The 13983-nt window shown below is 39.5% G+C and overlaps 1 protein-coding gene across 3 annotated transcripts in view; it reads left to right on the top strand.

The window, feature by feature from the left end:
* The first annotated feature begins 3969 nt into the window (after positions 1-3969).
* The window catches only part of sorl1 (sortilin-related receptor, L(DLR class) A repeats containing), a 129625-nt gene continuing 119611 nt past the window's right edge, over positions 3970-13983 (top strand). For 2 of the 3 annotated variants that reach the window (XM_030744184.1, XM_030744183.1), the window contains exon 1: positions 3971-4290. In XM_030744184.1, coding sequence (XP_030600044.1) covers positions 3994-4290 — 297 coding nt within the window. In that variant the 5' untranslated portion in view covers positions 3971-3993. Of the gene's footprint in view, positions 4291-13983 lie in introns of all 3 variants that reach the window. The other variant, XM_030744182.1, reaches the window with a different exon arrangement.

Genomic DNA, 13983 nt, shown 5'->3' with positions numbered 1-13983 from the left:
GTGGCAAAACTACAAAAATTGTGGTTTTGATCCTAAACATTACGGAAATCTCAAAATTTTGACTTATTAACTCAAAATTCTGAGATACGTAACTCAAAATTTCGAGTTATGGATGGCAATTTTTTTCCTCTCTTGCTGCTCTATCATATGCTTTCTCTAGATCCACAAAGTCACAGTCACAGGAATTCTGCCCTCCTGGCTTCAAGGTTATTGCTGAGTGTTCTCACATCCTTCACTCTGCCCTCCAGACTTTCTACTTGTGCACCAGGAATCCACTTCCCCCAGTCTGTTAGGCTTGTGCAGGGGTCGGCAACCCGCGGCTCATTCAGGCTTAATCTGCAGCTCTGTGCGGCTCGTGGAAGTAAATTATAAGTATCCAATTGAAGTGCATTTTGTTTTTGTCAGTTTTAAATTGGAACATTATTGTGATCTTGAAATATTAAAATAAAATCATTTTATTTATCTATTTATTTATTTTCGTTTCTCAATATATGCGTCACTCGCGGTAGCGGCTACCAACTTCCGCTAGTATTTGCGGCTCTCACTGCTTTGTTTTCCGTGGAAACCGGGTTCAAATGGCTCTTTCCGCATTACAGGGTGCCGACCCCCGGGCTTGTGTGTTCATCTTGGACTAACTTCGTCACACATTCCACATGTAACTCATAGCCATCTCTATTGACAGCAGACACAGGCATTGCAGGAGCCCATCCACAGGCTTATCTACTTCTTGAACTGCAGATCTAACCTCATCTTTGCCATATCTGTCCCAGAGTTTGTTCTGTACATTTTGCTTATTTAATCCAGTTTTGTGTCACTCCTCTGTAGTCTTTTTCAGCTCATCCTGCTCCTGTTTTTCCAGCTTTACTTCTTCACCCTTGTTGGTCCCAGCTTCAGTGTCTGCCAGCAGGCTGACTTCATATTCATCATTTTTTTCACAGACGTATCCTGCCAGGGAAGTAAGCTTGCTGAACTCCTCTTGTAGCTCACGTTTGACCATCTTATCTGCAGCCCTGCTCAGATAGTTTGCTTGCTTGGTGAAAGCAGGTTTGGCTAAGGTCCTCTCTTGCTTCAGCTGCTTGACTGTTTTCCTAAAAGCTTCCATTGCTATAGTGAAGATTTTTCAGTTGACTCTCCCCTTGATGTCATGCCTTTAATCCTCTTCTCTACTTTCACACTGGCTGGTTTTCAACTGTCAGGTTCTCCATAAAAAAGGTGGGTTTACACAGCTCTGCCCAAACTTGAAAATGGCCAGAGGTGGTAGAAGTACAAGTAAAAGTGAAAAAGCACAACCTCTGAAATCTACTCAAAGTAAGAAAGTAAAAGTAGCTCTTTGGAAGACATATCTACCAAGTTAACTGAACCTTGTGCTTTATGTAATAATAAAACAATATTATTACATGAGAATCCAAACTTTATTTCAATCTAAGTTCTAATTCTAATGAATGCACTCAGCTTGAACACTGTTATGTAGAACATGAGCAGAGAAAGAAAGAGAATTTTTAAAAAGCTCTGTTTGCTCTTACCTACATTGTAGAGGATGACTCTGCCTCACCTGAACAGGAATGAGTACAGTACAGTTACCGTTCTTTATGGATTTACACAGCCAGATTCAACAAGCTAACATAATGAGCTATCTTGGCTGATCTCCACCCCTACACTGACAGTATACTCTTTATACTGTCTTTATACTGACAGTTTGCAGTTGTATGAAGCTTGAATTCAGTGAATGAATCTAAGCATCATCAACTTAAATTCAAACTAATCACTGCTACATGATGTAACCTAACAATGAGCATGAACACCACAGCTGATGTGCACCAGTCCAACACAGAGCTTTACTGTAAACTCACCACAGTACAGCAAACTAACCTGTTTATCCTGCACTAAACTGCAGTATTTTCATGCTAATTAGAATACCTCCGTTTGTTTTGCAGGATTTTTCACAATATGAAAAAAAACTCAACTTCACATTATGTACAGATACAAGATCTGATTTTTAAAATGCAAGCTTTAAACTTCCAGTTTATTAGATGTCACTGAGCAGTCCTTAGCTTTAAATCTAACCTCTCTTCTTCCTCTCCTGTCCTCTTTCTTACATCTTTCTCCATCTCTGAGTGAACTTCACTCTCATTCTTTTCTCTCCCTGGAGACCATCTGTTTTTTTAGCTAGCAGACACACTATATGACAAACTGCAAACACTTTGTGTGTTTGCTGACAGTTTTTTGAGCATTTTGAGGTATCCCAAACTCACTCAAACTGTGCATTTGAGGTGATGTAAGTGAATTAGATATGGAAGCAAATATGTCACACATAGTTCTTACTGCTTTATGCATCGCTAAGAAAACTATCCTCATGAATTGGAAATCAATAAATGATTTGTGCATTACTCATATAGGAATCTGCATCTGCATGCTTGAAACTACTCTCTGGGGTGGGTGCTGGCCTTGAGCATGGTGGTGCTCTTTTTTTTTTTAATTAATTAATTAATTTTAAAAGATATATATTAAAAATTATAGGTCCCTACTCTCACCTCTACACTCCTGCCTTTCCTTCTCTCTGGCTGCCTCCTAACATGCCTTCTCCCTGTCCTCTTTCTTTGTCTTTGGCCGGCAGCAGCACAGTTTCCACCAGCACCTTGTTGGCCAACATCAGATGCCGTTCCTGAACTCTCCCCATTTATCCAAGCTTGGGACCGGTACTAGGACTGCATTGGCTTGTGTCAAATAATAAAAAGGTCTTTATTATCCAGAGGCAGTGGAAAGCAAGATGTTACTGCTCCTGCCAAGACAACATTGTCCCCAGATTAGCAATCTGTCTCCTGGCTGTAGCTTCTTCATTTTTTTTTTTTTTAACTCTTGGGATTACAAATTTATTTTGCCAGAGTCCCCTGGACTGAGATAGGCAGCATCAACCAAGCATGTTTTAGATAAGAAGAAGAAGAAAGAAGAAACAGCCTTTATTGTCCCACAGAGGGGAAATTTGGGAATATAATATAAATATGTAAATGTGAGAGTAGTAATGATCTAACTCAGAGCAATAAGACAAAAAATAAAAGCCTGTCTTGCAGGTGATAGAGTGGATTATCTACCAATCAAAAGGTCAGTAAATCTGCACGTCCCTATGGTTCTGCCACAGGTTTCTTCCAAAGGGGAGTTTTTCCTTCTCACTGTCACCAAGTGCTTGCTCATAGGTAAATGGAATGGTTCTTATATAGCGCTTTTCTGCTATACTTTTGCGCACTCAAAGCACTTTATACAACCCGCCTCTTTCACCCATTCACACAAGCACTTCTTTCTATGCCAGAGTGCCTTCTATCTACCATTCACACACACATTCATACTCCGCCAGTTGCATTGGAGAGCAACTGAGCATTCAGTATATTGACCAAGGACAATTTGGCATGCAGACTGCAGCAGCCAGGAATTGAGCCACCAACCTTTCGATTACCAACAAAGGGGGGTCATTTGAATGATGGGGTTTTCTACAGAATACTGTAGAGTCTTGTCACAGTATAAAGTGCCTTGAGGCAACTATTGCTGTGATTTGGCGCTTTATAAAATATTCAATTGAATTGAATTCAACTAAATGTCAAAGTTTTATTGTTATGGTTTAAATTGCACTTTTATGGTCTGCATGTATTTTTGTAATGTAATAATTCGACCGAGTTTTGTGTGAATATTTATGGGATTTTCACATTTACATTTTTTTTTCTGGTACGGATAACGCATTTATTTGCCGAATTTATCGTTGTTTAATTTTGCTTTCAGGTCGTTTCATAGAGGAATGGCGTGGACCCTTGGAGGCTTGTTAACTGCCTTTGCGTGTAATACCGATCCAGCAACAGCATATTTTAAAGTGAGAAATGTGGTACTTTCCGAAAATTCCCATGGCTTGTGAATGTAGCAGTCACTGCCAGTAGAAGGAGCTCGTCGGTCTTACCTAATCCACAAGGCAAAACATACACAAACATGGCGTTATCACAAGCAGGAGAGATGCTGTCCTCTCTTCGGTGTTTGTTATATTTATTGGTCCTCGGTGTTGCAGGAATAAACTCGTCGACCCTCCGTCTCCATCCTGAGCAGCGACATATGCTGCCGCAAAACAGAGGATTTTTCACAATAGAAGCAAATGAGGATTTATTAGACGGAGATGGAGGTGGCTCCGCGGCTCGAGCGCTGCATCTGGCCGCTCGTAGTGGAGTCAAAGGCGGGTCGGACTACGGCGCCTATCCGCAGCATCGAAGTCGTCGGAGCACTGGTAAACCGGCTATGCCAAAGGTGTACGGCCAGGTAATGCAATGCATGAACTGCGTGATACTGCTCGCTTTGATTTGCACATTGTGCTTCACCTCAGACTGACCTTAGCTGGCATGGGTGTCTTAAAGAAATTACGCACTGTTGTTTCCGAAGTAGCATCATTTCTTGCACCTTATGCTGAAGCAGCCCCCTTGTTGTATGGAGGAGAAAAGGGCGCAAAATACCCCGTTTAACCTCAGAGCAAAACGCTCTCAGTTCACCTGGCGGTTTCCACGTAACAATGGCTTTATAACATTACGATTCACTGAATGTTTATTCAAATGACTGTCAATGATTCGCCCTGCAGTTAGTTAATGGCAACCTGTCCGCGACACTTCCTATTGTCGATGCAGAAACGATAAAAACAGAAAGTAAGAATGTGTGTCATACTACGTAGATTGAATGTATGCCGAAGTTACCAAACCCCACTCATAATTTCGAAAATATCTTCCTTTGTCCTACTAAATGTATGTAGGCGTAACAAGGAAAAGAAAACGCCAGAGATTTTGACGAGAACATTTGTTTTCGGTATAAGTGAAGGAGGGGACTGGGGCTAATGCTAGGTGCGAACCAAATGGCTATTTTCTTTACCTGTCATCTCAAGAGGATGCACTGAAGCCACAACACAAAGCTTGTGTTAGGAAACTAGGTTCCATCCAAGGAGCCCACAGAGGCAGACAAAGCAGGTCTATTCAAGAAAATATTGAGCGGCCGTATTTATCGCTCAATTTTGCACACATTTGACACAAAATGACTGAACATATTTTAGTCGTTAGGAAGTTTCCATTTAGCAAACAACACCGCATAAAACATGCTTAGTATTAAGGTAGGAGTACAGATTTGGTCAAAATTTTTAATTCAACGGTGTGAAAGTTGAAACGACAAGGAAGCATTTATTTAAAAAATAGACATTTAGGCTCAAAAGGGGTGACGCTCTCCACACACAAGCTCACTCCAGGTCACTAACCTCAGTCTAGCTATGTGTGAAAGCAAATGTTTTCCTCATGATTTGGACCTTGGGCCAAGTCTACAGCTGCTGAAATGTTGGTCCACGCTTATTTGTTTAAATTGCTCCAAATAATAATGCAGTATTCTTATGTGTCCTCGTCCTCCTTTGCCATTATTCAGTGTGACACAGTGTTCTTTACTGAGGAGAAGGTTGAATCCAGTAAACAGTGGTACACAATAGTTGGCACTGGTCTTTAGTCCTGTTATAGCACTGGTAGTACTAACAAAGACATTTCATCCGGCACTCCGACTTGCCGCACAGAGCTGTTGCACCCTGATTGCCTTGCGGGATTATACAGCTATTGAGCACATGCAGACAACAGCACGATGAAGGATGTCTAATGAAGCATTTCTCAGAAGGAATGTCAGTGGTGTCAATGAAACTCAACTGCCTGGAAAAAGCATTTCACCTCCAAGTAGAGAAAAGGAATTCAGAATTAGGAATGTGTCATTGTGCAACTTTCAATGTGGTGAACTTAGCTGGAAACCTGTAAGCTGGTTTTACAGCTTTTCTGTCATGGATAGAGACAGTTTGTTGATTTCCAGGCAGCTTTTTATAACTGCTCTGATTTATGGATCTGTAGGTAAACATCTGTAGCCAGTTGCCCTACAATAGGATAGTAATCAGAATCACTTTGGATTCAATTCTGAAAGATGAGGAAGAGTCAAGGTCATCATGTTTATGCTTTTCCATATTTTCTCAAGCAAGAAGCCCCACCAGCTGGGGCTGCTCGATTATGGAAAAAGTCATAATCACGATTATTTTGGTCAGTATTGAAATCAAGATTACTCATTGACTTTGTAAACACACTGCATGTATTGCACTTAAAGAACAGTGAATACCTTGAAATCTAGTGCATCAGTCTCTTGAAAATGAGTATTACATTAAATTAAACAATAAATAAATAGATAAAGAAGTAGAACGGTAATGCCAGTTATCACGACTAATAATTCTAGGACGAAATGGGACCAAATTATTTAGACCAAATAAATTTGCTCACATTCTAGTGCCACAAGATACTGACAGATCCTTTACATGTATTCAGAAGGTTTGGCATTAACATTGGTAGGGATGTGAGTCCAAATAAAGGGAGGGAAAGAGAGCTAAACAACTTGTTTTAGAGTGGATAAACCGTGAGGCTGTGCTAAGGCTCACTATAAAATCCATAAGGATCATTTTCCACTATGAGTCATGCAGATAAAAGTAAAAAAATGGGGACAGAAAATGGCTGTAATAGATCCACTTTAAAATTATGGTTTATTTTGAAATTTAGTGAACAGTTAAGCTATTCCTTAAATATTTAAGTCTGTACATGTTTTTTTAGTTTTTAATGGATGTCTATGTTGATCTTTTGGAAAAGCAGCACAATAAATGACAGCATGAGAACAAATAACATTTAATGCAAAATAGGTGTCAAAATGGTTATACTGCTAGTAAAAGAATACAGAGACAACAAAAGCGAGTGCATCTGGGTGTGTTTTAAAACCCAACGAGAGCTTTGTAAAAGGGAAGTGAGCAGAGGGCAGTGGAAGTGTTTATCAGTTGTCATCAACCTGCTGTCTCACGCTGACCGACACTTCTCTGTCTGGTTACGTCTGCAGTCCAAACACAGCATGAACTGCTATAGCCTCCAGAGAGTCACATCAGGATCGTGTTTCATCAATTGTGAAAGATAAGACTGGAGGATGTTGTTATTAAATGCTTGGCTTGTCAAGTGTTTGCGCCTCTGCTTGTTTTCCTGTTGGCTTGTAGTGGTATGCCTAGACTTGTTAAGGACCTTGAGGAGGCATTGTAATTAGAGGTAATGACTCAGTCTGAGTGGGGTACAGTACTTAATCATAAATCTATTCACCATATCAGACGTGATAGTGACTGTTGAAAGATTAGAAAAGCACAGGCTTGGACACCAGTGTTTTGAAGGGCAGCTAGAGCCGTGGAAGCTGTGCTTCAGATGGTTTTAGATCAAACCAAAGTCTATGGCAGGCTTCCCTGTGGTATCTTCCCTGTGGTATCTTCCCTGTGGTTGAATGTGGGAAGCTAAAGCATCAACTCAATTCATATTCCTGGCTTTCAATCACACTTGTACAGGCTGGGGTATAAATGAACAGTTTCCAGTCTTAGAAAGGCTTCATATTTGAGCAAAATTTCTCCTACTTCATAGGCAATCCACTGGCATAAACACTCAACAAGCTCTCTTGAAACATAGTGAATTATCTCACAAGTGCAGTTTTTTAAACAGCTGCTCATTTGTCTGATTTGTTAAAAGTTGATAGGAAATACTTTTTTTCCCCAGGCAAATGCATCCAAAAGTTAAAAAAAATAGAAAATAGTAAGATTTTATTGGACTCCAAATTTGTTAAAGGTTATTTGTTATTCATTGATCTACAGAGTATTTTAAAAAAGTTATTTCTAGGGCTGCAGTGATTCCTCGAGTAACTCAAATAATTCGATTATGAAAAATCCTCGAAGCAAATTTGTTGCTTTGATGCTTTGTTTAAAGTCTGCAGCGCTCAGGTGTCTCCATGTAAGCGAAGAGTTTCACCCACATTAGCAGCCTTAAAGTTCTCCGTCGTCTTCTTCAGCTGTTATTTATTTCTTTACTTCAGCTGTTAGCTCCCAGAGCGGATCGCTATAACCACAGTTTGCTAGCGAGGATTAGCATTAGCGATTGTTCTACATCGGAACAATCATTACTGTATCACTACTAAAATAATCGATAGTTGCAGCCCTAGTTATTTCATCACATTTTTTCTCACATTTGATAACCTTGAACTAGATAATATTTGCCAAAATGTTTTTCTAGTTCTGATGTTCAGAATTACATTTTTGTAAAAGGTAGCAAAAAATGTTTAAAATAAGAAATTTTTATTTTACTTCAAAAATTTGTTAGAATATCTGGTTATAAGATTAATCTTCAAAAAAGCGAGGTGATGCCTGTGACATCTATAGAAGGGAAGCCAATGGGCCCTGTTTCTTTTAAAATTAGCTCTAAAAAATTTAAATATCTAGGTATCTGGATAACTCAATCCTATAAGGACCTTTATAAGGCAAATTATCTACCACTATTGGTGAATCTTAGGCAGGACATTGCTAGGTGGGAATCCCTACCTCTCTCCCTTGCGGGAAGAATCAGTTCAATCAAAAGGACCATAATGCCTAAATTTCTTTATCTATTTCAGAGTGTGCCAATGTTGCTTACTGAGTCTTTCTTTTCTAATTTGGACAGCGAATTATCAGCGTTTGTTTGGAATAAAAAGCATCCACGGATTGGCAGGAAGATGCTGCAATTACCTCGTAGTCTTGGAGGCATGTCATCCCCTAACTTCATGTACTATTATTGGGCGGCTAACATTAGAACCTTATTATATTGGTTAAAAAAGAAAACTCCTGTTCCAAGTTGGGTGGCCTTGGAAAGAGGCTCAATTGTATATGGTTCTCTCTCCACTTTACTCTGCTCCATGATACCTTTTAATCAACCAGTCTCAACATATTCTTCTAATCCAGTGGTAATTCACACAGTAAAAATCTGGAATCAGTGTAGATCATTCAGAAGTACAGAGTTATTATTGGCTGCCCCTGTGTCAAATAATCACATGTTTATTCCTTCATTAACAGATTCAGCTTTTAAGACCTGGGCTCTAAAAGGAATACATTTATTATATGATCTATATGTAGATAATAGGTTGGCTTCATTTGAACAGTTGGTACAGAAATTTGACATTAATAAATCACAGTTTTTCAGATATTTGCAACTGAGACATTTTGTAATGTCAAACTCTGAGTGTAGAGTAGAGTTTATACACTGCTTACTGTAATTCATACCATGATACCAATTTGGATTCTCTGAAATACAGGTGGGAGATGGACTTGGAGGAATCCATATCAGATTCAGACTGGCAAAAGGTTATTCAAACTATTTATTCTTCTTCAATTTGTCTAAGGCATGCAGTAGTTCAATTCAAGGTGGTACATCGTCTACATTGGTCTAAAGCTAAACTGTACAAGTTTAAAAAGGACTTGGCTCCGACATGTGATCGCTGTAAACTGACTCCAGTCACACTTTGACATACATTCTGGACTTGTCCAAAACTACATGGGTATTGGCAGTCTAGTTTTGATACTTTATCAGAAGTATCTGGACAAATTATTTATCCGTCACCATTCATTGCTCTCTAAGGGGTGGCCCCAGCAGATATCATCCTCAGCAAACATCAGAGGAATATGATAGCCTTCTGCTCTCTTCTGGCCAGGAGACTGATTCCATGTAGATGGAAAGATCCACATCCTCCAGCATATGGACATTGGATAAAAGAGGTTATGCATTACATTGATCTGGAGAAGATTAGATACACAGTCAAGGGATCTGTTAAAAAATTCTATGATACCTGGCAGCCATTTTTATCTTATATTGAAGGTATTTCGGCAGACAAAGTTGTGTAATGATCAATTGTTGGTTGTATTATATATGCACAAGCCTGAGATTAATATTAGTTACTTTACAAGCACAAGATGTACACGTTGATGTAATAGATCGGCATAGAAGAGGTGGGGTGGGAGGGTTTTTTTGTTTTTTTGTTTTTTTTGTACTGTGTGTGTATTTTTGTTGTTATATGTTTACTTAAAAAACAAAACAATAAAAAGACTTTGATAAAAAAAAATAAAATAAAAAAATGTCATAATTCAGCACCCACCCTTCAAGTCAAGTACAGAGAGCGTATACAGCTGCATTTGGGCAGTTTCTCCCATTCTTTCTATTGATGAACTGCATTTATCAGGTCTCTCCACTGGGGCTGTGCCATATCATATCTGTGATAATTCCAGCATAAATTTGTATATAATTATAAAAGTGTCATGACAATATCATTGATACATTGATGCCATGCATTTGCCTTCCCTAGGGCACACAACGAAACAAGACCAGGCATCTAAGATTGAGATTAAGCCTCTGATGATTATATAGTACCTAAAAACAGAGCTACTTCAGCAACCTCCAACAAAGCACAATGCTTTGCACAAAGGGTCACCAAGTCTGCTTGTTCTGTTTGTAGCCATAGTTGTAGCCCCTATCGATGAAAAAAGAGCCAGCTCTTAGAGCCGAAATGTTCGCAACCGACCATCACTGTCTGCACCTGTGGCCGCGCGAGTGCTGCTGTGCTTAATTGGGTAAAAAAAAATTTTGATAACTGGCCGGTTCGGCCTGGAAACCAACAGCCGTTCGGGAAAACTCCCGAACCTCCCGATGGCCACCACGCCCCTGGTGCTCCCCTTTTCCACTTCTCCCCCCTCACTTTCAGGCCTCAGCATGAAGCATGGCGCAGTGCCGGGTGATCAACCGCTGGTTAGAACCCTGTCTAGTTAATTAGACGATCAAATGTTACAGTTGTGAGTCTTCACCTGAGATACTTGCCAGTTAAAATGATCATTCATATTTTATTACTTACTATCGTCTTTTAACTGTCTATTAATCTGCCCTATGCCTGTACTGCAGACTGCAGCACCTCGTCTCTTTCTCTGTCTATGACAGGAAGTTGTGAAAAAGTGTGAAGTAAGATAGATGAGAGCCCCACTAACCACTGTTGTTCTGCAGTACTTTGATCTAGAGAATCAACGTTTTTTTGTAGGCAGCATCAGAGTAAACTAAAATAAAACCACATAACCAGAGCAATGGATAGGTGCATTCTGCACGGGTGTGTGCATGCTAAACTGCAAGGAAAGAAGGCTTCTGCTACTAGTACTAATGTTAGTCACACTGCAAACTAATAACATAATGTCCCGCACACACTTAAATGACATTTAAAACATGCTTTGATTAAAATTTTGATTAACAAACAGTAATTATACTGACAGTTTTTAACTTCATCCACGAGATTTGGCTCAAGCTGTGCTAAATCCTATCATCTCCACAATAATACTGGTATGAGTTTTTATGTGATATACAGTACCAGTTTGGAAACACCTAATTCAGTGGTTTTTCATTATTTAAAAATGTCTGCATTATAGATTAACACTAAAGTCATCCAAACCGTGAAGACATGCATATGGAATTATTTAGTAAAGGAGTGGACATTAGACCAGTGGAAATCTGTTCTTTGCTCTGATGAGTCCAAATTTGAGATTTTTGGTTCCAAACACCATGTATTTGTAAGACGTAGAAAAGGGGAGCAGATGGGTCCTACATGTGTAGTTCCCACTGTGAAGTATGGAGGAGGAAGTGTGATGGTATGGGGGTGCTTTGCTGGTGACGCTGTTGGTGATTTATTCAATATCCAAGGCACACTTAACCAGCATGGCTACCACAGCATTGTGCAGCAATGTGCCATCCTATCTGGTTTGTGCTTATTGGGACCATCACTTTTTTAACAGGACAATGACCCCAAACACACCTCCAGGCTCTGTAAGGGCTATTTGACCAAAAAAGAGGGTGATGGAGTGTCAGATGACCTAGCCTCCACAATCACCTGATCTAAAACCAAGTGAGATGGTTTGGGATGAGTTGGACTGCAGAGGGAAGGCAAAGCAGACAACAAGTGCTCAGCACCTCTGGGAACTCCTTCAAGATTGTTGGAAAGCCATTTTAGGTGATGACCTCATGAAGCTGACTGAGAGAATGCCAAGAGTGCAAAGCTGTAATCAAAGCAAAAGGTGCCGACTCTGAAGAATCTGAAATCTAAAACATATTTTGATTAATTTAACACTTTTAAGTTTACTACATGATTCCTTATGTGTTTCTCCAAAGTCTGGATGACATCAATTTTAATTTACAATGTAGGAAAAAAATAGAAAAATGAAAACATTGAATGAGAAGTTGTGTCCAAACTTTTGACTGGTACTGTAAGGGTCATATCAATGAAAGTGATGCTATGCGTTTACATTCCCTATTGCCGCACAACAAGAAGACAAGCCTCAGCATGTCTGGCAGCAAGAGCTGCATGCCAGTCTTTGATGACAATTTAGTGAAAAGGCAGCGAATTCAAGAGCCTCTAACAAAGCACAGTGCTTTGCAAAATATGCAACAAACCTATTTCATGACTTGAGGCAAAAAACACACCGTTGAGGACAATCACGTTATCAAAAAATATGAGTTACAAAAGTAGACGAATGATTCCACCCTGCATAGCTGCAACACTCGCTAATTACACCCATATCACAGGAAGAGGAAACGCTAGAGAGAAGTTACTGATGTGGTTAAACAGTGGAAAAGCTTTAAGCAGCTGGTTAAAAAGCTCGACCCAAGATACAACATCCTAAATAGAAAATATTTTTCAGTTTCAATTTTATTATGTGACATTGTTATGCATTCTGGAGAGTTACAAGGCTAGGTAACGTTAGTTATTGTTAAATACAACTAACTTAAAATTTCCAGGAAAAACACTGCCTAAGCTACTTTAATGGTTCTGATTGATTTATGCTGTGTCACTGTGCTATGTCACTGCTATTGTACTATAATCCCATGGCTGCTGGAACCTTATAATAGATACATGCTTTGAATTGTCATCAGTGACAGGAGCTCATTGAAAAAGAAGGATGGTGATGATTTTTCTAAATTGTCATACAAATAATTATCACAAATTAACCTGAAATATTTTGAGGCTAAATTTCCCTCCTCAGGTTGGCCTGTTTTCTAAACTTTCACATACAGAATCTTTATCTCACCTAGTACAAAAACAATGTGTTTTGTGGAGTATTTTTGTGGTTATATTGAGTATAGATCAGGGGTGTCAAACTCAATGAAATGACAACACAGTGTAAGTCATGGACCAAACAGGATTGGCATTTATTGAACAGTCTCAAACTGAAATGATTTTAATCAGCAATATGAGATTTAATGGCCATAATACAACAACCTTTTCCTCAGCACATTAAATAAAATATAAAATTATATTTTTCTTCAAAAGTAACATCAGGGAAAATGAGAAACGGTTCAAGCTGATGAAAATTTGCACATTTTTTAGATAAAAACTGTGATGTGATATCAGCAAAAAGTCCAGAAACAAGAAACAAACAGCTGTTTAGTTTCTCTCTTATTCCATTTCTTTCTTACTTCCTATAAACTGACAAATTCAGGCAGCTCATCGCACCTGTGTGATAAGTCACGTCACCAAATTCAGAAGCTATTTCCTCCAGAAAAGACTGAAACTGCCAGTGAATTAAACCTTTGCCTTTTCTAAAGTTCACCGTCTGTGTTACAGTGCTTGTGACGTGTTCTGTCTTCAGGACTTTGCTGCACAGCTTTTCCTGTTTTGTGATGCACTGTCAGCTCACCTGTGCAGGTCTCCCCCTGCATCATCTCCCACATCTATCCCACCAATCCACTCTTTTCCCTGCACATTGCAGGCAGGGAAAAGAGACACACAGGCTTACCTTCCATGCGAGAGAACAGGTCCTCTGCCTCGCACCTATTTTGAAAAATCCCTGTTATCAAAGTCCACTTTTTGTTTGGCCATTTTAGGGCATCAGGCTAGTTTATGTCACTGTAAAAAGTGCTGACCATTGTTTTTGTCTCTTGACCACTGATCAATGTGTCATTGGCAATGCAGGATAACGGCTTAGTGCACAGGTCTTGACCTGCGTGGCAGCTGTTGCAGTGCATAGTGGGATTTGTAGTATGAGTGGTAGGAGTGCTTTTTACCAGTGGGCCATTAAAAATACCCATATGAAATTATATTGTGGGCCAAATA

The sequence above is a fragment of the Archocentrus centrarchus genome, chromosome 13 (genome assembly GCF_007364275.1).
Source record: "Archocentrus centrarchus isolate MPI-CPG fArcCen1 chromosome 13, fArcCen1, whole genome shotgun sequence".
NCBI classification, from domain to species: Eukaryota; Metazoa; Chordata; class Actinopteri; order Cichliformes; family Cichlidae; genus Archocentrus; species Archocentrus centrarchus.
This window is presented reverse-complemented; position numbering and strand designations above follow the sequence as displayed.